The sequence below is a fragment of the Echinops telfairi genome, unplaced genomic scaffold (assembly GCF_000313985.2).
Source record: "Echinops telfairi isolate 266 unplaced genomic scaffold, ASM31398v2 ScPeMD7_2010;HRSCAF=2546, whole genome shotgun sequence".
In the NCBI taxonomy this organism is placed as follows: domain Eukaryota; kingdom Metazoa; phylum Chordata; class Mammalia; order Afrosoricida; family Tenrecidae; genus Echinops; species Echinops telfairi.
The window spans coordinates 17758744-17783891 of NW_022105908.1; the positions used below are offsets into that span (position 1 = coordinate 17758744).

Below are 25148 nucleotides of genomic sequence, written 5' to 3' on the forward strand. Positions count from 1 at the left end.
GGCTCATCTCCTCCCCGAGACCCCTCTGCAAGGGGATCTCCAGTGGCTTACTAATGGGCTTTGGATCTCCACTCTGCACTCCCCCCATCATTCACTATGGTAAGATTTTTTGTTCTGATGATGCCTTACACCTGATCCCTTCAACGCCGGACTTTTCCTTTGTAAGAGAAACGTCTGGAGTCGCGCCGGGAGCACCTACCTTTCTGTCTGTCCCACTGGTGACAATCTGGAACTCCTCGGGGTGATAGCAAACACACTGGAATAAGGTGTTGGCCAGGATCATCTGGTTCCTCCGCAGACGCCTGCAGTAAAGAGATGCCAAAGCAGTGAACCTTGACTTTCTCTTCCCCAGGAAAAAATGTATTTACGATTCAAGTGAGAGTTGGCGCAAGCTCCGGTTGGTTTATCTTGCTCAGACAGCAAACGCTGCTCAGTCCAGTGGCATTTGTATTTCCTCACGGTAGATCTCTGGTTGCTCTGTCCACTCTGTTTGTGACCTGGCATTGCACCGAAGGGTACTGGCCAGGGCCCATTTATTTCTAAAGACAAGGCACAGAGCACAATGGAAAGTCCAGAGTCTCCACTGGAAGGAAGTAGGAGAGGCTGACCTCGGAGCCAGCCTGCGGTCCCCCTCGCAAGCTATTGTCTCAAGGCCACCGTTTGGAAGAGGGCCGATAAGCTGAGTGGTCAGCTCAGTGTGGGGAAGGGCTTTCCTTTTGTCTTGTTTTCCACTGTGGTGCATATACAGGCAACAAGACATTGGTCATTTCAATATTTTCCAATTCAGTGACATCGTTTGCCAAATTGTTCCACCATCACCATGGTTTGTCGCCAGAATTCTCCATCACCCGTAATAGAAACTCCGTGTCTTCTAAGCAATGAGTCCCCAGTCCTCCTCTCTCTTGCCTGCCACTGGTACCCCCTGCAAAACCTTGACCTCTATAGTCAAAGAGTTCATGGGAAAATGAAGTGACGATCATGGAATTTTTCCACATGCTTCTATATGCCTCCGTGTACTTGCCTATTCTATTTTTTTCATATAAATGGACTCCTAATATTTATCCTTTGGGGACAAATTTTACCCCACGTTTTCATTATTTTTTCATCCATATTGTAGTATGGAACTGGGCCTCATTTTTCTTTAGGGACGAATACTTGTATGTAGGGACTATACTTTAACTATACATCTATTGATAGACATATGAGTTGTTTCCATCATTTGGCTATTATGGAGGGTGTTGCAATAAATATTGGGGTACCAGTATTTGTGTTCCTGCTTTCTTTTTTTTTCTGCTTTCAATTCCTTTGAGTATCGATCTCAGCAGGAATTGCTGGATCATATGGTAATTCTATTTAACTTTCGGCGGAAACACCAAACCATCTTCCACGGGGTTGGCACTGTTTCACATTCTCACTAGCAATGGATGAAGCTGGAGCAGACGTGATCAAAAAGGGTCTCCTTGGGCTTCTCCTTCGGGAACTTGGATTCTGCCAGTGGAGACGAAGCCCACAGAGCTCCATTCATTACTAGCCAGCCTCTGAATGGATTCTTATGCCCACAATCATGTGAGAGCCATTGCTTTAGACACCACCCCAACACATATAAAGATGTCGCTTCTCTTTCCATAGACAACGCTGCTGGCTGGCTATTAAAAATAAATACTTTTTGCCCAATTTCTTCTGTATTAGAGCTTAAATTATGAGCACTCTGTTTGCAGATGACTATGGATGATAGTGAAAAGCCAAAATCTGTTTACAGAATCCCCAGATAGATTAAGCCTCCATTGAATTTCTTCTGATCATTAGTCAAGGGTGTAGAATAGATAATCTTGCCCTCAAGCAGCGTGCACTGGACAGTGGATTGCTTCCGCCCCTCTCTAGCCAGAGCAGGGAGGGATAGTCTCTTTGCAGGGCTTGCCTGGGTATCTCCTTCGTGAAGATCACCCTCCTGGGGACCAGTATGGCAGCTGGGGGGCCTGGTCATGAATCATGCCTATCAGTCATACCTTGGATGCCTTGGTGGGAAGGCCCTGGACTAATCTTGTAAGCTCTTCTATCAAGTGTAATGTGCACATCCCAATCATGGTCCTGTCGCCCTTCGGTAACCATGGGGTTTGCCCACCTATAACTGTGATGTACCGCTCCGTCACCCATCCTGAGTTTTTGATGATTTCCTGTGTCCCCATTTAGACTGTGACTCCTTGGACACCATTATGAGCCCGTGCTAATGGCTTCTCTCATCCAGTTAATGTGTCTATGTCTTTATGTTGTCTTTGTCCTTTTTATGACTTAATCATTGTTCTCCTAAAATTATTAAATTTGAGATCGTGATCTCTTTTATACCTTTAAACACTTCTCTTTATGGAAGTACTGAAACATCATTTCTGGGTGCAGCAGTTTTAAGGACTTAGGCACATATTAACCAATGATTTCTGCTAAACAACAGAGGTCTTAAAGATTTGAAATGGTCAAAACCAGCCATGGAAATAAGTATAGGCATGTCCTAGGTCAGCGGTTCTCAACCTGTGGGTTGTGACCCCTTTGGGGGTCGAATGACCCTTTCACAGGGGTCGCCCGATTCATAACAGTAGCAAAATTACAGTGATGAAGTAGCAACAAAAATAATATTATGTTTGGGTGGGTCACCTTAACATGAGGAACTGTGTGAAAGGGTCACAGCATTAGCAAGGTTGAGAACCACTGCTCTAGGTGGATGGTTTCCCAATGGAAGTTCAAGTGCGGTCCTTAGAGGAGCAGCCTAGGCATCGTCTAAGAACTTGTTGAAATGGAGAATCTTAGATGCCCTTCCAGGTCTAAGGAAACACACTGTACATTTGAACAAGATCCCCAGGTGACTGGTATGCAGATTAGAGTTGGAGACAAACTAGACTAGAAGACAGAGGCTTGCTTTTCTTTCTTTCTTTCTTTCTTTTTTCTTCTTCTTCACCTATTAAATGAAAAGCTCTTTGCCTTTTTCCTTTGTTCCCATTATCTGGTCTCCAATCAAGAACATTTCAAACTCTTTTGCTATATATAGCTCCTTCCTTCCAATTCTGTTCTTATTTAAATGGAATGCATGTAGGGATGGTACTGGGGTACAGGGCAGGGCTTGGTAGAATAGGGTCTGTTTCTAAACTAAAAGCACACAGCAAGCAAACCGATAGTCAAAAACTCAACATTTACCCTGGAAAACCCTTTGTCTGTGTGCTTTAGTCTAGTTGCCTTGGATCTGCCTACCAACCCCCCTGCCACGGAGTAAATTCCAACTCATAAGCAACCCTACAGGACAGGGTAGAATTGCCCCTTTGGGTTTCTGAGAATGTAACTCTTTACCAGAGTAGAAAGCCCCATCTTCCTCCTATAGAGTGGCTCATGGATTTGAACTGCAGACCTTGTGGTTTGCAGCCCAACGCTTAATGCATTATGGGACTAGGGCTCCTTGGCTTGAATTTGTTGTTGTTGTTGTTAGGTGCCATGGCATCAGTTCCTACACAGTTCCTGCACATCAGAAGGAAGTACCACATGGTCCTGCACCTTTCTCACCATTGTTCCTGTGCCTGAGCTCACTGTTGCAGACACGGTATCAATCTACGCTGTCCGGGGCCTGTCTCTCTTTCCCTGCCCCTCTACTTTACCCAGGATGATGTTCTCCTCCAGGAACTGGTCTCTACTGGCAACATGTCCAAAGTACATAAGATGAAGTCTTGCCATGCTAGCCTCTAAAGAGGATTGTGGCCATAATTCTTCCAAGACAGATTGGTTTGTCCTTTAGGCAGTCCATGGTACTTTCAATAGTCTTCTCTAGTACCACAATTCAAATGCCTCAACTCTTCTTTGGGCTTGCTTATTCAATGTCCAACGTTCACATGCATAGGTGGCCAATGAAAGTATCATAGCTTGGATCAGGTGCACCTTAGTCCTCAAAATAAGTATCTGCTTTTCGATACTCTGAAGAGGTCTTGTGCAGCGGATTTACCCAATGCAACATGTCATTTGCTCTCTTGACTGCTGCTTCCATGAGCAATGATTGTGGATCTAAGCAAGACAAAATCCTTGACAACTTCGATCTTTTGTCCATTTATCATGATGTTACCTATTGATCCTGGTGTGGGGATTTTGGTTTCCTTTACATTGAGTTGTAATCTGTATTGAAGGCTGTGTCAGAGTAAATCAGCGGACAACCGAGGGGCCCATAGGCACAATTGTACAGTTATAATATATAAAGATCATAGTAAAGTCACAGAAGACAGGAGAGAGAGTAAAACAAAGGAGCCAGACACATTTGGGACGTCGGGGACGGCCGTGATTTCAGCAGCCAGGTCTGCCCAGAGAGAGAGAATATATTTCTAACCAAGGCTTATATGCACTTATGGGGCGCAACAAGCTCCCCTAATTACAGGTAACCACATACATCACAGGAAGGGGCTGTCCAATAGACATATGCGTGACAGGAAGGGGATGAGCTAGGGGTGTACATGCAATAGGAAGGGGAGGGACTAGGGTACACATGTGACAAGATGGGCGGATACTAGCTTCAAGATGGCAACCGAACCTTGGTCTTCCTTGAGTGGGCTTGACCTTGTCTCTGGGCTCTCCTTCAAGGAAACAATGCACTATCCTTATCAGCAGGGTGTGGGCCCCACCTACTGTGGGACAGACAATAATGTCTGATTGCTCTAGATGGCTGATGCCCTCAGGGAGACAACCCCTAATTTTCTTCAGCTCCCCCAAATCATCGTTCCTGGTGAAGCGTCTCTAGAATCGGAAGCTTTGGGACAGCTTTGGGGAGAAGGTACAGCCACATTCATATTGCTCTATCTCTCGACGTTAGCTGGTGCTGTCTGCTCCTGTAAAGATTTATAGCCCTGCGTGAGGCGTTCAGGGGCTACTTCTGTGGATAGCCGGTGCCTTCTTTGTGGTCTGCTCTTAGTCTGGATGCTGCTCTGAAACCTGTTCACCTTGGGTGTCCCTGCTGGCCTTCGAGATGCCAGTAACATAGCTTCCAGCATCACAGCCACGCACAAGCCACCACAGCGCGACAAACTGGCTGACCAGTGGTAGTGCCTTGGAGGGAGGCAACCTACAAAACCAGCTGCTGCCAAACTGTTTCGAACTCACGGCCACCACATCGGAGCAGGGACCCACCCCCCCCCCTAAAAAAACCCAGAATTTTTTTAACAAAACAACCTTATGCTCTCCACTACACTTCATGTATTTGCCAAATCTGCGATTCCTTTCTTGGAAACATTTCTCAAACTCATCTGTTTGGATGGCTGATAAGACCTTCCTCGTTTGTTTCTTCACCTCTTCTATGTCATCAAAGTGCTGTCCTTTCATGTCCCTCTTCATTCTCGGAAACAAAAAGAAGTCGCATAGAACGAGGTCAGGTGAGAAAGGTGTGTGGGGCATGCTAGTTTTTTGCCAAAAACTGGCTCACTGAGATGGCTGTGTGAGCAGGTGTACTGTTGTAGTGGCAAAACCGGTCCCCAGACTGGCACAACTCAGGCCTTTTTTGTCACACTTTGTTATGCTGTTTTCAGAACCTCTAAATAGAAAGCTTGATTAACAGTCTGACCTGGTGGAATGAACTACAAATGCACTCTGCCCCTTACATCAGAAAAACAAATGAGCATCTACTTGATCTTTAAGCTCACTGGAGAAGCTTTTGGGGGGTGAGTGATGATGGCATCTTCCACTGGCTTGCTTGATGTTTGCTTTGGGGTTGTAGGAATAGCGCTATGTCTCCTCACCAGTAATGACCTTGGGGGAAAAGTCTGGGTCGATTCAGAGCTGCTCTTTCATAGCATGTCATGTTTCCACTTGACACTTTTTTTCCTGATCAGTCAGAACCCAAGGCACAAATTTTGCAGCGACCTGTCTCATTTCCAAATCTTCTGTTAAAATTCGCTGAACTGAGCTCCAAGATAGTCCAATAACTTCCCCATCTCTTCAATTGTCTGTCTTGGGTCTTCGGCCACAGGTGCATGAACTTTGTCGATATTTTCATCTGTTTGGGAAGTTGATAGATGTCCAGAACAAGGTGTGTCATCAATTGACATTTCCCCTTTTTAGAAACGAGAAGACCACTCGTACACTTGAGTTTTTCCCACACTGCTGTCCTTGTAACCTGTGTTCATCATCACAACAGTTTCTGCAGCATTTTTCCCCAGCAGGAAACAAAATTTCACAGTCCCATGGTGTTCTCTTAAATAGGCCATCACAAAAAATGAGGTTCGAGTCAAACTGCTTTTACAAAAAAATTCACTGTGACCAGAGAGAACCTTCCCAGGTGATGCCACTGGGTGCACTAACTCCAAGCAAGTTGCTCAATGCTCGCCTAGCAGGAAAAATACATACTATGAAAGCTCCGCCCAGCAGAGCTTTTCCCCCTTTTTTTGTGGGGTGGAGAGGGGAGCTGTATCCCCTCATATGGATCAGAGAAGAACTGTGTTCCACTGTGTTTGCAATGGCTGGTTTCCCACAAATAGTTTACCGGGTCTTTTCCCCCAGGTTCTTCTGAATGGACCTTAACATTTCAGTTAGCAGCCAAGCACATTGACCATTTACACTACTTCCAAGGGCCTAGCCTCTAGAGCCCAGGTGGCATAGTGGTTACACATTGGACTGCTAACAGCAAGGCCAGCAATTCGAAACCACCAGCCAGCCACTGTTTGGGAGAAAGCTGAGGCTTACTGCTCCCATAAGGAGTTACAGTCTGAGTTTGAATGTATTTGATGGCAGTGAGGATTCCTAAGCATCCTATGAGTGTAGCTCACCTTAAAAGAAAGCCCTGGGAATGTTGCCAACGGAGGGTGAGGGTGACGTTATGCCAATGACCTCAAGTATAACAACTGTGAGGATGACGCAGGACTGGGCTGTGTCTCCTACTGTTGTAAGTACAGTTGCTTAGACTTGGACTTGACTCAAAGGCACCAAAAACAGCCCCTTAGCCATATGCACCTCCTGGGCTTGGTGTGATTGGGGGAAGTGACAGCAGGAGGGGAGCTGCTTGCCTTCCTTTAGCTCTTTCCCTTGCTTTCTTTCTCTTAGAAGACCCGAGGGGAATCTGGGAACGTTAAATCATGCCTCTGTCGCAAATAGGGTCAATATCAAGTAGAAGCAACAGGAAGGCACCCACCACCACCGAATCCAGCCTCACTCGGTCCATCCAGCAATCGGCTTCTGCAGCCACCCAGACACCCCCGAGATTCAGTGCTTCTAGAACCACACTCTTCCCACTCGTACCTGTCAACTCTGAGTGCCAGGGACCAATCATGGCCATGCAAGTCTCCTTTACTGATACTAGACATGAGATGTCTACTCTTCGCTTGGAGGGGTCCTGGTGACATCACAGGTTAGGTGTTGTGCTACTAATCACAAGGCCAATAGTTCAAACCCACCAGTCACTCCTCTTGAGAGAAAATTAGGCTTTCTGCTTCCATGAGGATTTAAAGACTCAGGTTCTGCCGTCTTCTCCCAGGTTTGATAACATGCTAAGATCATAGTGCCTGGTCTAGTAAATGGTGCTTCGCCCTTCCCATCATTGCCACGTACACAAGATCCCAAATGATGCAGGTCCCATCGGTGCTGGCTGTGACACACTCCTCGTTGTTCTTCTTCACCTTGATGCAGGACACGGAGGACTTGTGCTCCTTCAGGGCCTCCTCCAGCTTCTGGGTCTGACAGCCAATCTGCCACACCCTCACCTGAAACCCACAAAGCACCCCCACTCAGTGCCAGCTCGGGGTGGGGGTGGGGACGGCTGGTGTTTTCCTTCCTTTCCCATTCTCAGTGGTGGAAGATGGGAATGCTAAATGGAAAGGCAGGAACACTCACACACGAAATGGAGCCAGTTAACCTGCACCCAGGTTGAACTCCGGGCAGAGAAATGGATCACTACTGAAACCAACCATGCAAAGGCCTCTGTGAAGCCAAGTGACATGATTTGTCTCCGAGCTCAAGTCCACTGCCATGGGCTTGGTTCTGACCCATAGAGACCCTGTAGGGCAGAGCAGAACTGCCCCTGTGGCTTTTTGACACTGTAACTCTTCTCAGAGAGTAGAAAGCCTCACCTTTCTCCCACACTATGCCACCAGGACTCCTTAAGGATTTTTCTATTCACTAGCAAATGAGCATTGCTCTCAAATTTCTGATGCTGTCAGGAAATTTCTGGACTATCCAGAGTTACGTACCATGAGTCCTCAGTGGAAGGAACATGGCAGTTTCCACAGGCCAGGTGGTGAAAATGGGCATTATGTGAAAATAGAGGATTCTGGACTTTTTTCTTTTTTCAAACCAAAAATGGATATCTGTCTGATTTAAAATAAAATATAGTCATAGAAACAATAGCATCTAAGACGTACTACTGTATTCATCACTGCTACGAGTTATTCCTCCTGAGAGAAGGCAGCTTCGAGGAGCCCACCCGGATGGCGCTGGGCAGATGGCAAGACAGGCGCCCTGGCCACGTGGGGGTTTCACACGGGGCTGCTAACCACATCTCAGCAGTGTGAAAACACCAGCTGTTCTACAGCAGAGAGATGGGATTTTCTGTTCCCATAAGGAATTACAATCTCCGGAACCCACAGAGGCAGCTCTCCCCTGTTCTACAGGGGCTCCCTGAGTCAGTGTTGACTTGATAGCAGAGAGGCGTTTTTGTATTGGTGTTTGTTTGTTTATTGGTGTGACACAAGGGTTTGACTCCCTCCCCTTCCTTCTATGCTGGGTCAGAGTGTCTGACTGAGCTGCCCCAGGACTCCTCTCCCACCCTTGCAAGCCTGATCTCCCCTCCAAGCCTGGTGAGCCACGGAGAGGGCATGGCGAGCCTGATGCAGAACCAAGCCTTGCCTCCCTTAGGGGGGAGCTTTAGGCCCAGTTCAGCTCACCTTGAGGTTTCCTTAGACTTGCTCCCATTTCTTCCAAATAACTTCTTCTCCCATGCATCTTTCTTTCCTCCCTGCCCACCCCAACAGTAGTTGAGAACTGCAGGGAAGCTGGAGCTCAGAATAGGCATCTGCTCGCTGGCTTGGTGCTGCCTGGGCTTCAGCCTGGAGACCCAGCACTGGCCAGAGGAGGCTGCCTGGAAACAGCCGGGTGCAGTGCTCACTGGCAAGAGGAGCAGAGGGCTTGGGGAGCAGAGGGACACCCCAGACCCTTTGTCACCATTGGTGCCATACTTGCTCTAGATCAAGGGTCCTATTTAAGAAAAACAGTCTGCTTGTAAGGACAATACCTCCCCTTCTCCACCGCCACTGATGACCCGTTTACAGTCACTGGTGGTGGCGATGGCAGTCACTCCAATCCTGTGGGCATTGTTGATGATGTAAATCAGCCGGCCTGACTCAGGGGCGAAGGCTCGGATTCTACCATCATTCCACGCTGGTGCGAAACACAAACAAACAAACAAATATCGGACAAAGTAAGTAAACTCACTCTCTCCTCACATAGAGTGCTGCCCTCCTAAAGCATCATTGGGCGTCAGATCTGGGGGCGAGGATGGTGATGGAATAAAGAGAAAACCCCCACCCACCAACTGACAGTAATCACATACCCCCCACCCCTCTCTCCTGGCACCCTGAAACTGGTTCCACTTGGTCAGGGGAAAAATAATGATTCGTCCTGGTTTAACTGACCTCCAGGTGGATCCCATGCCAGGAAAGGGAAGGAAGCAGGGAGGCTAGCTCCCAGCTCTTCATGAGCTACAGACTGGGACATTTCAACAATCTGGTTGATATCATTCCTTGGATGTATAATTTTACATTTCAGAGAAAGCACTGCATGCTTAAATCTCATGCTCCTCACCCCACCATCTTCGGTATCACAATAAACGTGGCCATCAACCAGCCAGTTGCACACGCCAAGAACCTCAGGAGTATCTTTGGCCCATGAATTTGTTTGCCTTCCAGTTACCTTCTAGTTTACCCGCATTTTGCCAATCTGAGTCCATTCTGGTCTCACTCTGTCGGCTAAGCCAGCAAGGGTGGACTTGAAGGAGAAAGACAGAACCAAAAGCATGCCTGGAACCCAAATCCAACTTGGGATAGGCGGATGCTACCTGAAATGATGCTCTTCCCGTCTCTCATGAAATCAATGGCGTGGCACGTCATGTTGGGCACGGTGATTCGCAGCAGCTCCCTGTTGGACAAGGTGTGCCACACTCTGATGTCCTTCTTGGCACAGGTAGCAAACAGCTCAGCAGTGCCACTGCAAAGAAGCCACCGAGAGACTCAGAGGAGCAGCCATCAAAGGCACATAGTGCTTGTCACATGCACATGTGACAAGTGATTAACCATTGTGACAAGTAATCACCCTACTCTTCCTAAAGGGAAAGGACTATAAACAACAACAAAAGAAGGCCACACATTGTACGATGCTCACCTTTCTGACATGATTGCTGAAGACAAAATGGGTGCATAAGCAAATGTGGTGAAGCTGATGGTGCCCGGCTATTAAAAGATATAGCGTCTGGGGTCCCAAAGGCTTGTAGTTAAACAAGCGGTCATGTAGCAGGGAAGCCACCAAGCCCATATGGAAGAAGCACAGCAGCTTGTGTGATCTGAGGCGTCAACGATGGGAAGAGGTATCAGAAGTTCAAAAAAACCATGCAACCAAATCGATATGAAGGGGAGTGGATGTGGTGGAGCCCCACATTTCACCAGCAAGACAACTGGACAGTCCCTCTCAGAATGGCCACATGGAACATAGGATAAATTTGGGGGGCAGTATGGCACTGATGAGTCACATAACTATCCTCTAGTCCTTTAAGATTTCCCCCCTTACTATTAAGGTCTTTATGTGTTATACCTCATTAATCATGTTAGCTATGCGTTTGTTCATTTGTATATTTAAGATCCGTTGGTACATGGTAGTCAAGCTAGATGTCCCCTCAGAGATAATGACAAGAGGAATGGTTCCCCAAGGGAACGGGAAGTGAGGTGGTGGGGAAGGATGGGGAAGGGGAGTTGATAGTATTTATGATTGTATAACCCCACCGATGGGATTGAACAACAGAACTGGATTGGGAATGGATATATTGGAATGAGTGCGCTATGCCAATTAAAATTTTTATAAATTAAAAAAAAAGAGAAGACCACAGATGAATTGAAGGCACCAAGTGTAGTTTTACACAAGACTTTTGTGATGCCATCAGGCCGTCAGGTAGTCAGCGACATCGGTCATGCACCCTTTCCTGTACTTGTGGGACCCAGCCGCATGTCCAGTGTGCGTGGACTCTGCCCTCTGGATGTGCTACAATGTCCTTGCCTGTATTTTCAGTACATACAAATACATATGTAAAATATCCTATATTTACAAACAGACTGCCATGCGCCTTCCCACGTCTGTCTGTCTGGTCATGTCTGTCTGTCTGGTCATGTCTATCTACATATCTCCTTATAGATGTTGTTGATCATTGCTATTGTTGCCAGGTTGTGCGTGTAATATTTACCTTTGCTGTCTTTCTCCCCGTATACCTCCAGCATTGAGAGGCCTGTAAGTAACTGTATATACTCATGTATAAGCCGAGTTTTTCAGCACATTTTTAAAATAAATTATTTTATTTACAACTCTTATCACAATCCATACATCCATCCATTATGTCAAGCACATTTGTACATATGTCGCCATCATCATTCTCAAAACATTTGCTTTCTACTTGAGCCCTTGGTATTAGTTTCTCATTTTTTCCCCTCCCTCCCCTCTACCCCGTCCCTCATGAACCCTTGATAATTTATAAATTATTATTATTTTATCTTTCTTACACTGTGCATCCCCCAGGGAGGAGGTTATATGTAGATCCTTGTAATCGGTTCTCCCTTTCCACCCCACCTTCCCTCCACCCTCCCAGTATCGCCTCTCTCACCCCTGGCCCTGAAGGGATCATCCGTCCTGGATTCCCTGTGTTTTCAGCTCCTATCTGTACCAGTGTACTTCTTCTGGTCTAGCCAGATTTGTAAAGTAGAATTGGGATCATGATAGTGGTGGTGGTGGTGGGGAAGCATTTAAGAGCTAGAGGAAAGTTGTATGTTTCATCGTTACTACACTGCACCCTGACTGGCTTGTCTCCACCCCGTGACCCTCCTGTAAGGGGATGTCCAGTTGCTTACAGATGGGCTGTGGGTCTCCAATCTGCACTCCCCCTCCTTCACAATGATATGATTTTTTGTTCTTTGATGCCTGATACCTCATCCCTTCAACACCTTGTGATCACACAGGCTGGTGTGCTTCTTCCATGTGGGCTTTGTTGCTTCTGAGCTAGATGGCCGCTTGTTTACCTTCAAGCCTTTTAGACCCCAGACGCTATATCTTTTGATACCCGGACCCCATCAGATTTCTTCTCCACATTTGCTTATGCACACATTTGTCTTCAGCGATTCAGCACATCTTTAATGCAGTTTTGTGGTAAAATTAGGTGCCTTGGCTGATATTTGGGTTGCTTTATACTCTAGTATATACGGTAACTTGTTCATTTTGAGCTACCTTCCCCTTCCCCTTCCCAAAGGAAAAGGATTACAAACGACAACAATGACCCCAGATGAGAGGAAGACATCAAACGTTACTTTACACCATGTGTTTGTAATATTGTCAGGCCCACCGGTATCTTTCCCTCTCCTACTCACAATGGAAAGACGATGTCCTGGACAGCCTCAAAGTGACAAGTCGCAATGAGAGTCTCTTGGAAGTCTGTGAAGGTGACCCGGTAAATGTGTGATTCTTCTGTTCCGACGAAAAACTGGTGTCCTTCCCCTCGAAGAGCGATGGAAGTGATGCCCCCTTGTAACTGGATTTTCCTTTAAAAAGAAGCAGGAGCCAAGTAGACCCATTGGACCGACGACGACTTCCTAACTCAGAAGTATGAACAGCCAGTGTTGGCATGTGCTATTCAGTGGATTCCAACTCCCGGCTCTACACAGAGTAGATCCACACTGACCTACATGGTGGTTTCTCGGGCTGCAATCTTTACCGAAATGCTAGTGGGTACCATTGAGGGGTTAAACATTAAGAAATTAATGTCAGACAGTCACGTTATGTATCCAAAGTCTGACCAACATTGTTCTACAGCACCCCACCCCTTGTTCTTCCTCACACAACCACAAAACTGGTCAGAAAATATTCTCAATAAAATCTACCTTCATCCACCCTCATGGAACTTAAAATTGCAACCTGCCCCCTCACTCCTTCACTCCTTTATGCCCTGATCTCCCCGCCCCCCTCACCCCTGCCATTGCCCTACTCCATTCATCTCTACTATACTGATCATCCTTGAAAGCTATTCGCTTCACTTGTTTCTGTGGTTCAATAGGTATTGTCTTGCCCCTTCTGCTACAACGTCAGCTCTTTGACATTCAAAGAGGCAGGGCCCTCCTTTCTACTTTGCTTGCTTTACGCATCGATCTATCAAGGTACCCAGGACAGTGCCTGGCGCGCGGTGAGTGCTCAGCACATACAAGCATTTGATGCTGATTTCTCCAAATGTGTGTGCTTTCTGGGAGCTACCAGAGGCCATATGGATCATGTCCACAGGTGGCCCACTTGTCATACCTGAGCTCAGGTCTTGCCTCCATTACTCTGTTAAGTCCCTTGGATGTCTTCTCCAGCCCACGCCTTCGCTGATCTTCTCAACACCCATGATATATTTTACCTTGTCTGGGCCATTTGGTTTATGCATATACATCATCTTACACTCTAGTGATGATTTCATGGACATATACTTTATCCCCAAATGAGGTGATAAGTTCAAGAAGTCAAATACTAAATCTTATTTTTCTTTATAATTGTTTTACAGCATCTAGCACCTTGGTGTTTAGTCTCATGCACTTTGTCTCACGTACTTTGGACATGTTTTAGGAGAGACCGGTCCCTGCAAAAGGACATCATACTTGGTAGAGGGGAGAGGGCCAGAGGGCCAGAGAAAAACAGGAAGACCCTCAAGGAGCCGGATGGACACAGTGGCTGTCACAATGGGCTCAGACATAGCAACGGTTGTGAGGGAGACTCGGGACCAGGCAGTGTTTCCCTCTGTTGTATACGGGTCTCTGCTGCTTGGAACCTACTTGGTGGTGCCTAACAATAACAGCACATGGGTTTGGACAGATGAGGTACTCATTGATGGCATTCCATCATGCTTTAGTTCATTTTCCTTTACTGTGATATGCATGAAAAGTACAAAGGATAGTACCTGGCACAGAGAGACTGCTGGTCAATTATGGCTATGTGTATTAGAGTTTGTATTCAAATGTATTAGCTACTGGCACGGTGGTCGGCACATAAGATCCATTGCTGTAGGGTCCATTCCTGCTCATAGCAACCCTGTAAGACAGAGCACCACTGCTCCACAGTCATGTTTTGGAAGTTGTAAATCCTTATGGAAGCAGGCGTCTGCGTCCTTCTCCCTTGGAAAAGTTGGTGGGTTCAAACGCCAACCTGCCAGTTAGCAACCCAAAGCTTAACCCCCTGTGCCACCAGAACTCTCTCTGGGACATAATAGGCACCCAATGCACTTTGCTGAATAAGCCAATCTTGAAGAGCTTGAAATTTGGGCTTCTTTGGATACTGAGGTAGTTAGTTTATTGTGCCAACCTGGCCGATAAGCACGTGGGGTTAATTGAAGGACAGAGAGATAAATGGCTTTGTGAGCCTCGCCTTTCTAGTTCTCAGATCTCTTGCTTTGTGATGATCAGACCAGGGTGCAGCTGCCTTAGCTAGTTCCTTGCTTCAGCTTGCAAGGCTCACTTCCTGCAAGACATCCCTGAGGAGAAGCCGCATGGACCTACCCCGATGCAGCCCTGGGTGCTGGAGCAGCCGTGTGGAGACCCGTGCCAGTGCTGGGATGCTTACATGCTCACTGACTCGGCTTTCCTCCTGCAGTCGGCATCATTGCATCTGTTTTGTGAGATGGAGGAGGACTTTGTGGATTGATGTGAAAGATATGGACATATGGGTTAATGTTGGACTTGTGGGCTTGGCCAGCACTGGGTTGGGATGTTTTCTTGAAGTGCACTTAACCTTTCTATAAAACTCTCTCTCTTATACATGACTTTCTGTGGATTTATTTCTCTAAAGTACCCAGACTCACAGATACATTCGTAGCATGTGTTACCTTGATGACGGACTCAACGCAGTAATGTATGTATTTATTTAAAGGACCAGGTGGCCTCTTTGGTAATGCTGGACGACTTTGGCTTGATTCATCATAAACTATGACCTTTTCATCGGCAAAAAAACTACTCTTTACTCTGACGTCAACCACTTTGAATGGCAGGATGAAACTGTTTGATACAAATGCCAGTGTGCTCCTCGTGGTTACTTGTGAGCTCCAGTGGGTGTCTCCCCATCCCAGCCCTAAATGGCCCCGGACTTACTTGATAACTTTGTAGCTGGGGCTTTTACAGAACACCAGCAGTCCAGCTCCAGAGCCCAACAGCAGGCCTCCCATCTTCAGGCATCTGACCGCTGATACTCCCTGAGGGGGAGAACAGGTCACCAGTCTCCATGCAAGCGCAGGGCCCTTCCTGAACATTTCCATCAAAGACTCCACAGAAGAAACACCCGCCAAAGGGGGAAGATGCAGAACAAAGTTTCAAATCCCCCAACTCCAGACTTCCTCAAAACAGGACATTCACCGCCATAGAGGTGATGCTGATTCAGACAGGTCTTCCATAGGACAGAGTAGAACTGGCCCTGTGAGTTTTGAAGGCGTGTAACTCTTTGTGGAACTAGAAAGCCTCATCTTTCTCTCACGGAGCCGCTGGTGGTTTTGAATCCCTGACCTTGCAGTTCAGTAGCCCAATGCATAACCAGTGGAGCTGTGAAAATGGAACGAGCCCTTGAAACGCTTGCCCTGCACTCATCTTTAAACCTTAAAACAAAATACTGCCTGAAGTCTTCGTGAAACCAAACAGTACTTGAGCTTAACTAGGAAAAAAAAAATCTGCCGTGAGTCGTCATACTCCTTAACAATGATCTACAGGAGATCAGATTGACAACGGGCACCGGAAAGATGAGAGGGGGACTTTTATTTATGTTAATGAAGGGGGAGGGGCCCAGAAAAGGAGATTGAGAATGGTTGCCCAACGGAGGAACGGAGTCCCTGTCACTACACAGTACGTGGACTCGCTGTTAGATTGGTGGACGTCTTCAACAACAAAAGAAAACATTTTAAAATATATAAATATATATATTGATAAATTCATTTGCGTTTATTAAATTTATAAAATAATTTATTATTACTAATATTGTATTACATTTACCTGTATCTCAGAACTTTATTAAATATTTAGATCTCTAATATGTCTTATAGCTATGTAAGGACTGGTCCAGAAGCACAGCCACGTTCATACCAGGGTGGCCGCACGTTGTCTGGATGGTGTCTGGGATGTACCATCAGGTTGGACAGAAAGGGTCGCTGCCAACATGAGCTATTACACCAGGAAGCAGCTGAGATGGATTGGCCCGGTGGCTGCAACAATGAACTTGAGCGTGGGAATGACTGAGGATGGCCGAGGACCAGCGGTGCTTCCTTCTGTTGCACATCATGTCGCTGTGAGTCGGAGCCGGCTCACTGACACCAGGTGAGCGCAGCCACAGCAGCTCCCTCCTCTGGTCTTGGACGTCATGGGGGCAGTCCTTGGATTACACAGGCTGGTGTGCTTCTTCTGCTTAGACTTAGCGGAGACCTCGCTTAGAGGCCTGCTTGTTTTAAGACAAGCCTTTACGACCCTATCGCTATCCTTTCTGACTGCTGGGCACCATCTGGGCTCTTCACCACACTTCGCTAGAGCACCTATACTCAGTGATGGCTTCATGAGGGCAAGCACGGAGTAGGGCCGCATGCAGACCCCTTCTTAATGAGAAAGAGGGAAGAAAGGGCTAGAAAACAGGGGGCAGGAGAAGGCAGGGCTCAACGGTCTCCACTCACCAGACTGAATTTGTCCTTCATGGGCCCAGTGTCCACCAGCAGCTTAGTCCTTGGGTTCATTTTGAGAATGTCTCCGGTCGTGGTGCCCAGGTAGAAAAAGTTATCATCGTCTGCCATCTTGGGGGGGAGAGTAACACATTGTGAGCACCATGGCCCGTGACGGGGTACGCATTCCTTGGCGACCATGCAGACCTACACAGGTGTCCATGGCTACTTCTGGGGTCCCCAGACTGAAGGTGCGTTTGGGCACTGCTGAGAGCAGAACCCAGGCCAAACACACATCTGAAGAAACTACTAGACTGTGATCAGCCAGTGCATTTCACCGAAAGTTGGTGCACACGCTTGCTTTTACTTTTCTTCCCTCCTTTTCTTTTGTTTTCCCTGTTAGCAATTCACCCGATTGGATCGGTTTCCATTGTTCTGTGTCTGTGGGTTTTAAACAGGGTCCCTTTGCCATCTGGCCAGGTCATCCTCTCTCCTTCCATGGCTACTTCCCCCATCAGGAGCAGGAAGAGGAGACACTTTCCTCGCAATGCCCTCCAGTCACACACACACACACACACACACACACACACACACACACACACACACCATATCTTGGTGAGGACTATTAACAAGAACGTGTACAAATAGTGACACTAAAATAGAAAGTCATCTGCTTACTGTAATGCTCATCACTATCCTTTTCATCTGTCCGGTTAGGCACTCAGTTGGCCTGATTTTCCTGTTGGGGAGATCCAGTTCCCAGACTCGAATTGTCCCACTGGAAAAAAGATCGCACAGTCAAGGACGTGCATGTTTGGTGGCCACGTCCTCTCTTCTCTGCTTCCTAAATTCTCTGGAAGGAAGAGCTGAAGGGAAGAGAACGGGACGTTTGTTTGTTTGTTTGAAACTAACTTGTGTGTCACAAAAGGATTTCAGTCGGTTTCCATTTGGCTGTCCCTCCTTTCATAACCACTCAGCCCGGTGTTTAGGGCTGATGGGTAAGGAACCTGAGGGTGCTTAAGGCAGTGACCTTTCTCTATCTTTGAATTTTATTCATCAATTTTTTTTGCCTTTTATTTGTGGAACCCAACATGTAGAAAGGAAAGCCACACTAGGTGGGGCTGCAGAGCTCAGCTCACCCCATCAGTGAAGGTTTTCCAGTAACCCCACGTGCGTGGAGAAGTGGACATGTCTAAGGGGCTGTGGTGGCTGCATGCACTACGACTTGAGGGATGTCATGTGGTCAATAGTCCTCAGGGGTGGGTTTGGCTTATACATTGCAGAGCTGAGGTTTACAGAGGAAGTGGTCTGTCCACTGTATGGAAAACGGACCAATATCCAAAGTCACTGCCAGTTGATCCTTTCTGACTCCTAGTGACACGACAGAGCAGGGTTGAGCTGGCCCTGAAGGCTCCCAGGGTGTAACCATTATGGGTGCAGATAGCCTCATTTTTCTCCCTGGGCCCTGCTACTGGGTTCGAACTGTTGCTCTTGTGATTAGCAGCCCAACAAGTGACCTGCTATGCCCTCAAGAGTCCCTTATTGAAAACCGGCAGACACACAAAGAAAGAAAGGAAAAAAGGATGGAAAGAGTAAACCAAGTGTTTCTTAGAAGATTTTTCGTTTTGAGGAAATATTTTCAAGAAGAGTATTTTAGTATGAGGAGTCTTTGGGTAGCACAAAGAGTTACATGCTCAACTGTTAACTGAGAGGTTGGGGGTTCAACTCCAAAGTACGCAGAGACACCTCAGAAGAAAGGCCTGGCAAACTATTTCTGAAAAAAAAAATTCAGCTACTGAGAACCCAACGGAGCACAGATCTGTTCTGAAACACACGACATTCCTTCGAGTTGGAACTGAGTTCATCGCAACTGGCTTTTAGGTTAGCGCGAAGACTTCGTTTTACTTGGCTCCACAATTAAGCCTCATGGAAGCAGCAGTCCAGAAATCAAACGATGTATTGCATTAGGCAAATCAGCTGAGTAAGACATCCTTAAAATGGGAGCGAACAAAGACCTCACGCCGAGGAGGGAGGTGCACCTGACGGAAGGCACGAGCTTTCAGTTCTCTCACGGGCCTGCGTGGTAGTGAGATTTTATGTCAAGGTCACTTGAGGAGAGGTAGAGTCCAACCTGCCAGTCAGGTCACAGCTTGATGATGCGTCCCGGGAAATGTGGCAATCCCCTCTCTCTTGTTCTTCGCTGTCAACTTTGCTGGGACTCTGTGCCGACCTCCTGGGGCCATCTGACCCCGAGAGCAGCCAATGCCCTGCCATGTTTCCATTGATCTTGGATCCATGGGACTCTGCACCCACTGGCCTGTGATCGCCCAGCTTCCTGCTCCGCCTTTTGGCATCATCGGCCGGCAGCTGCCTGAGTCTGAAGAGGGCACCACCTTGCATCATACCTGTGCACTTGAGCTGGACTGGGCTGGGGTGCTGGCTGGATGTACAGTTGCTTCTTGTACTTAGATGAGCGTGCTGGTTCGTTTCCCCAGACAACCCAGCCTCACACAGCATGTGCGAGTTGGATGATGAATCAAGAACTAATGCATTTGAATTAGGGTGTCGGCAAAGAATGCTGGCAGGTCCAAGGGCCGAGTACAGCAGCCGCTAACAACCACAGGGTCCATTGGCACAATTGTATGGCGATAATATATAAAGATTATAGGAAAATCATAGAAAATTGGAGAGGTAGGAGAGAGAGTAAAATAAAGAAGTCAGGCACATTTCGTGGTAGCATGCTCACCTCAGCCCCTCTTGATGGTCCACGTGGAGGTGGGAGATGAGAGGAGGAGAGCGAGCGAGTATATTTCTAATCAAGGTTTATACACACTTAGAGGGCATGCAAGTCCCCCTGATTACATCATCACAGGAAGGGGTGGTACCACAGGTAATACATGCAATGGGAGGGGAACGATCTAGGAGTGTACACACAATAGGAAGGGGAGGGGTTTGGGGTACACATATGACAAGATGGGCGGACTCTAGATTCAAGATGGCAGCCTAACTTAGTCATCCTTAAGTGGGCTTGACTTGTCTCTGGGTTCTCCTTCAAGGAAACAATCCATCAGCAGGGACTGTTACTATCCATTATCAGCAGGGAGTGGGCCCCACCTATAGTGGGACAGGCAATAGAGTCTGATTGCTCTAGATGGCTAAGTTCCCTCAGGGAGATCACCTCTAAGCAGCTCGCGTTGACCTCCAAGTGTACAGTCATTTACCACGTGATGCAAGCATATATTTGGAGAACAGCCTGGGGAAAAACCTTTCTGTAGCCCACATTCCATGAACTGCCGGGAGAACAAACAGATTTGTTTGGCAAGAAGCACAGCCGGATTGCTCCTCGGAGGTGAGGATGGCAAGACTTTGTCTCTCACCCGTTGGGCCTGTCATCAGGAGGGACCTGGTGTGCAGAGAGGATCAGTCTCAAGAGTTAGACTCTCAGGGAGATGGATTGACACAGTGGCTGTGTCAACCATGGGCTCAACCACAGGGACAGGAGGGTGCAGCCTGGGCGGTATTTCTTTCTGCTGTAGGTAGGGTCAGGGCAACGGAACCGACTGGAAGGTACCCACACTGGAAACGTCTGTCTTCAAGGAAGGGGATGCCTCAAATATAAAACAGGTGGCCCTCAAATCCTCTCTGACTCACGGCAACCCCAGGAACGTCAGAGCAGAACTGTGATCCGTGGAGTTTTCCTTTTACTATTGTTGAGAATATTCACAGCCAAATCCTCACCAACTCAACAGCCTCTACAAGTACCATCCTGTGACACTGATTGTATTCTCTGAGTTATGCAATCACCCTCATCCTCTCTTTTTCCCTCAGCTGGTCTTTCCTCATTAATGTAAACTCATTTCTCCCTAAGCTTCCAAACCAATTTTTTTTTAAAAACAACAACAACACAGTTTTATTGGCATCTAATTCACATATCATACAATCCAATAGTTCAGTCATCTTAAGAAGAGGTGGATAATCATCACCACAACCAATTTCCTCTTTCTTGTACTCATTATTATTAGCTCCCCATTTCCCCCCAGCCCCCTGCCGTACCTCCAAGAGACCATTGGCCCAGCTACCCTGTAGATTCACCTATCCTAGATTTCATATACAGAAAGATCGAGAACAAAACAAAAAGCCCAACAACAACAAAGTAAAGCAGAAAATATTGAACACCCACACAAATTGAAAATAGGTCAAAAGGGAAATCAAATGATATTTAATCTTTCAAGTTGCTGCTATTCACTGGATCCCATTAAGGTGGTTGTTGAAACAGCCTAACCCTCAAGGCAGACATTTTTGCTGGTTAAGCTAAACCGTTGCCTGGTTTGAAGATGACCCCAGAGCATAGTTTGGTTTATAGTTTCAAATTAACTCAGGGCAATAGTTTCAGCGGTTCGTCAAGTAGTATGGGGTTCAGGAGCATTTGAAATTCTCTTCTTTCATTTTCCCCTTTTGATTAAGATTATGCGAGAGCATCCTTGATCGACATGTTCGTAAGTAATGGTAGCCAGACACCATCCAGTTCTAGTCTCCTGACAGAGGTCACAGTTGTTCTTGAAGGCAATCAGCCAGACATTCCCTTCTCCCGTTCCTGTGCAGCTCCCTCCATTGCTCCTGGCAATTAGAGACCAATGACTGTCCCCTGAATGACAGCTTGCAAGCTTTTAAGATCCCCAGCTAGGAGGTTGAACAGAAGCATGCTATTACACCAAATAACTAGTATGTCCCAGGGACCCATCACCCTCAACCTCCCAACTGTGGGCCCAAATCCCATGAGGTGTTTGGTCGTACATAAACAGCCTCCACGACTACTTTTTCGGTCACTGCTCTAAGTATAGCTAACTCTACACTTTTGCCAATTAAACCTCTTATAGGGGCACAGTTTCTTCACAGCAATTACAACCCTCCGTTGAGCAATTCTGCCTCTCTAGTTTTCAGTAGCTGGCTTTCAGCTGTCGCTCACCAGACCTTTGGGTGGACTCAAACCTCTGACCTTTAGCTTAGCAGCTGAGTGAATGAATTACTGGCACCAGCCAGGAGTGCCACCTAGAATACAGATGGTGCTGACCGTCCGATGTATCAAATTCAGTTTGACTCCTGGAGCTACGTCTCCCATGGACATCAGAATGGGCCAATATATGTGTTGCTTAAACATCTGCTAAGGAACAGAAATACACCACAAAACCAAGTCTTGGGCAAACTCCGTCGGCAAACACAAACAGTTTCGTGCTCACTGGTGGGTGGCCTCAGATGACAAGGACGTGGCCAGCTGCTTTAGGATTAAAGATGTGTCCATATAGGATTTTCTGCAGGGCTCATGCATGGCCTCTTCATTTTTCTTGATTCCCCAGGGAACAAGCCCAGACTGCAGATCACAAGGTGCAGACAAGGCACGGGTAGGTCTATTGGGATCAAGCCTCCAGCGAATCCCCTCTGATTATAGACCAGGGATGTGTCTCGCCTTGCAATCATGTAGAATGCACTGGAAAGTGGATTATTACAGATGCAGTTAGGCTGAAATTCGGCATCTTACCATTTGATCTCCCTTTGGACCCCTTTCAAATTTGTTCTAGTTTTTAATATGTTCTTTTTTAGAAAATTGGGGTTTTTCTCTGTTTTCCTTTGTTATTGTTGTTAGTTTGTTTGTTTTAGTATGTTTTCCTGTATATGGAATCCAGGATAGGTAAATCATAGCAACAGTAACTGGATTAATGGTTTCTCGGGGGGATGGTAGGGGAGGTTGGGGTGGGGGGAATGGGGAGCTAATAACAATGAGTAGAAGAAGCTCATTGTGCTAATGCGTGTCCAGCTCTTCTTAATATAATTGAACTATTGGATTGTATGATATGTGAGGTAGATGCCAATAAAACTGTGGTGTGTTTGTGTTTTTAAAAGAAACAGTGTGGCTCTAGAACTGCACAAATCATCAACTTCCACTAGAAAATAACCAGTAATTTGTGCCTTTCACCTAATGAGCGACCTCAATGACATACGTAATGTATACCTCAACACTGCATTTTCCAACCGACATAGAAAAAGGATGGTTTTATACATGTGTAACCTCACCTTCAAACTCTATGTAGGGCTCTGCTTCGTGAATGCATACATTCATTTTTTCTCTTAGACAGACCCTGGCCTCTGTTCAGACCTGCAGCTGGGGGTCACCCTTAGGTGGCTCTCGCTGATTCTTTCAGAAATTATCTCATGTATCGAACAGTCTCTAACCAACACTCATGGAAACTGCAGTCAAGAAATCAAATGATCTTTTGCTTTGGGCAAATCTGTTGCATAAAATCTCTTTCAAAGGTTAAAGAGCAAAATGCCACCCTGAGGACTAAGCTACACCTGGATCCAAGAAGCCCTGGTGTCTTTAATGGCCTCGTTTGCCTGGGAACGCTGGGGGATGGATAAGGAAGACTGGAGAAGAATTGATACATTTGAATTATGTTCTTGGCCAACACATAATGGCCAAGAATATTGAAAGCACCATGGATGGCCAGAAGGAAAAACAAATGTGTCAGCCAGAAGGCTCCCTAGAAGGGAGAATGGCAAAGCTGTCGCACACGTGTTTAGGGCACTTTATCAGACCCGTCCCTGGTAAAGGACATCATGCTTGGTAGACGGTCAATGGAAGGTAAAAAGACTCGATGAGCGGGGTGGACATGGTGGCTGCCACAATGGGCAATATGACACGTGTGAGGATGGCACATGGCCGAGGATGGTCCATGCTCTGTGATGCATGGGATTCCCATGAGTCTGACCAGCACGATGGCATCCAACACCAACAAGAAGAGTTCATAGTCAACCAGTCAAATCTTCCTGGCATGCTTCATTTGCAAACTGTCATTTCATGGGTCACTAAGTGTTTGGCTGCTAACCAGAAGGCTGGCAAATGGAAATGACCAGCCCATCTGTGGGTGAAAAAGGTGATAGGTTGTTTATTTTCTTTTTTTTTTTTGGATAATCTGTAAAGATTTCCAGTCTTGAAAAATCTGTGGGCCAGACCTACCTTGTCTCATCTGGTTACTCTCAGTTGGCATTGACCTCAGGACCATGGGTAAATCAGGAGGCAGGAGTAAGAAAGGTCAACCAGCAGGTGAATCTCTGCAATGGTGCAGATTACTCTGTGAGCTTGGATTGGACATCGTGTGTTCTCAGTAACAAACAAACAAACAAACAAACAAACAAGAACCTGAAATGCACCTCACAGGTCGGCAGGTTGTTTTCACCGGGAAGCACAGGATTTTCCAACGCCATATTTAAAATAAGTGACTTTGCAGTGAGGAACAAATCCTGAAGGTCACGGTATAAGGTATTTGTCCAGGATGAGAGACATATCCCGCCCCCCCCCCCCAGATTGTACTGTAATTGGCTGGTGCTTTCTACACAAGCAGATCCAGGGGGCTCTGAGTTCTGAAAAGGCACTGCCCTGACACGTACTTTCCAGCGGTAACAAACATCTCATCCTGGCACGCCGAGAAGACGATGGTGGTGGCGTTGCCCACATTAAGGCCGGCTGCGGGGCTGCCACAGATGGCGTCCCTTTTGTCTATGCTCCACACGACCACGCTGCCAAGAGAACGAAGACAGCGTTAAGAACAAGCAGTGATGATTTCCGTGGTCCCAGAAAGGAGAAAGTAGGAAGGAACCCCAAAAGTCACACTGTCCGCCCCCCAGGATGTCTCCGACTAAACCTTGGCTATTACAAGACAAAATGGGGTGACCTCCAACAACATTTTTTTCCCCTATTGCTTATTTCTTTATTGAAAGATCATTTTATTGGGGGCTTTTACAGGTCTTATAGCAATTCGCACATCAATGTTATCAAGTATTTTAGTGCATACGTTGCCATCATTATAGACATTTACTTTCTATTGAACCCTTGGTGTCAGCTTCTCTTTTTCCCCCTCCCCTCTTCCCCCACCCATGTGACCCCTTGATAGATTATAATTATTTTCATATCTTACACTGACCGGTCTCCCTTCCCCCACGGGTTCGATAATCCATCCCCATGGAGAGGTGTGTGTGTGGTTATGTGTCAATCATTGTGATCATTTCCCCCTTCCTCTCTTCTATTCCCCACCTTCCCCCGACCCTTCTGGTATCACTACTCCCATTCCTGTTCCTGGATTCTGTGTGTCCTGAGCTCTCGTCTCTTACCTGTACCTGTGCACGTGCTCTTGTCTAGCCCGAAATGAAAGGCAGGACTGGGGTCATGATAGTGGGGGGTGAGGAAGACTCAAGG

General features: G+C 46.8%; 1 protein-coding gene across 1 annotated transcript in view; it reads right to left on the reverse strand.

The window, feature by feature from the left end:
- Window positions 1-25148, reverse strand: part of CFAP52 (cilia and flagella associated protein 52) — a 63841-nt gene that overhangs the window by 12283 nt on the left and 26410 nt on the right. The window contains exons 4-12 of the mRNA XM_004712943.2: window positions 24344-24472; window positions 17579-17678; window positions 16916-17032; window positions 15360-15460; window positions 12618-12788; window positions 10055-10203; window positions 9233-9378; window positions 7555-7706; window positions 200-302 (exon numbers count right to left, since the gene is read on the reverse strand). Of these exons, the coding sequence (XP_004713000.1) occupies window positions 200-302; window positions 7555-7706; window positions 9233-9378; window positions 10055-10203; window positions 12618-12788; window positions 15360-15460; window positions 16916-17032; window positions 17579-17678; window positions 24344-24472 (1168 nt within the window). The remainder of the gene's footprint in view (window positions 1-199; window positions 303-7554; window positions 7707-9232; window positions 9379-10054; window positions 10204-12617; window positions 12789-15359; window positions 15461-16915; window positions 17033-17578; window positions 17679-24343; window positions 24473-25148) is intronic.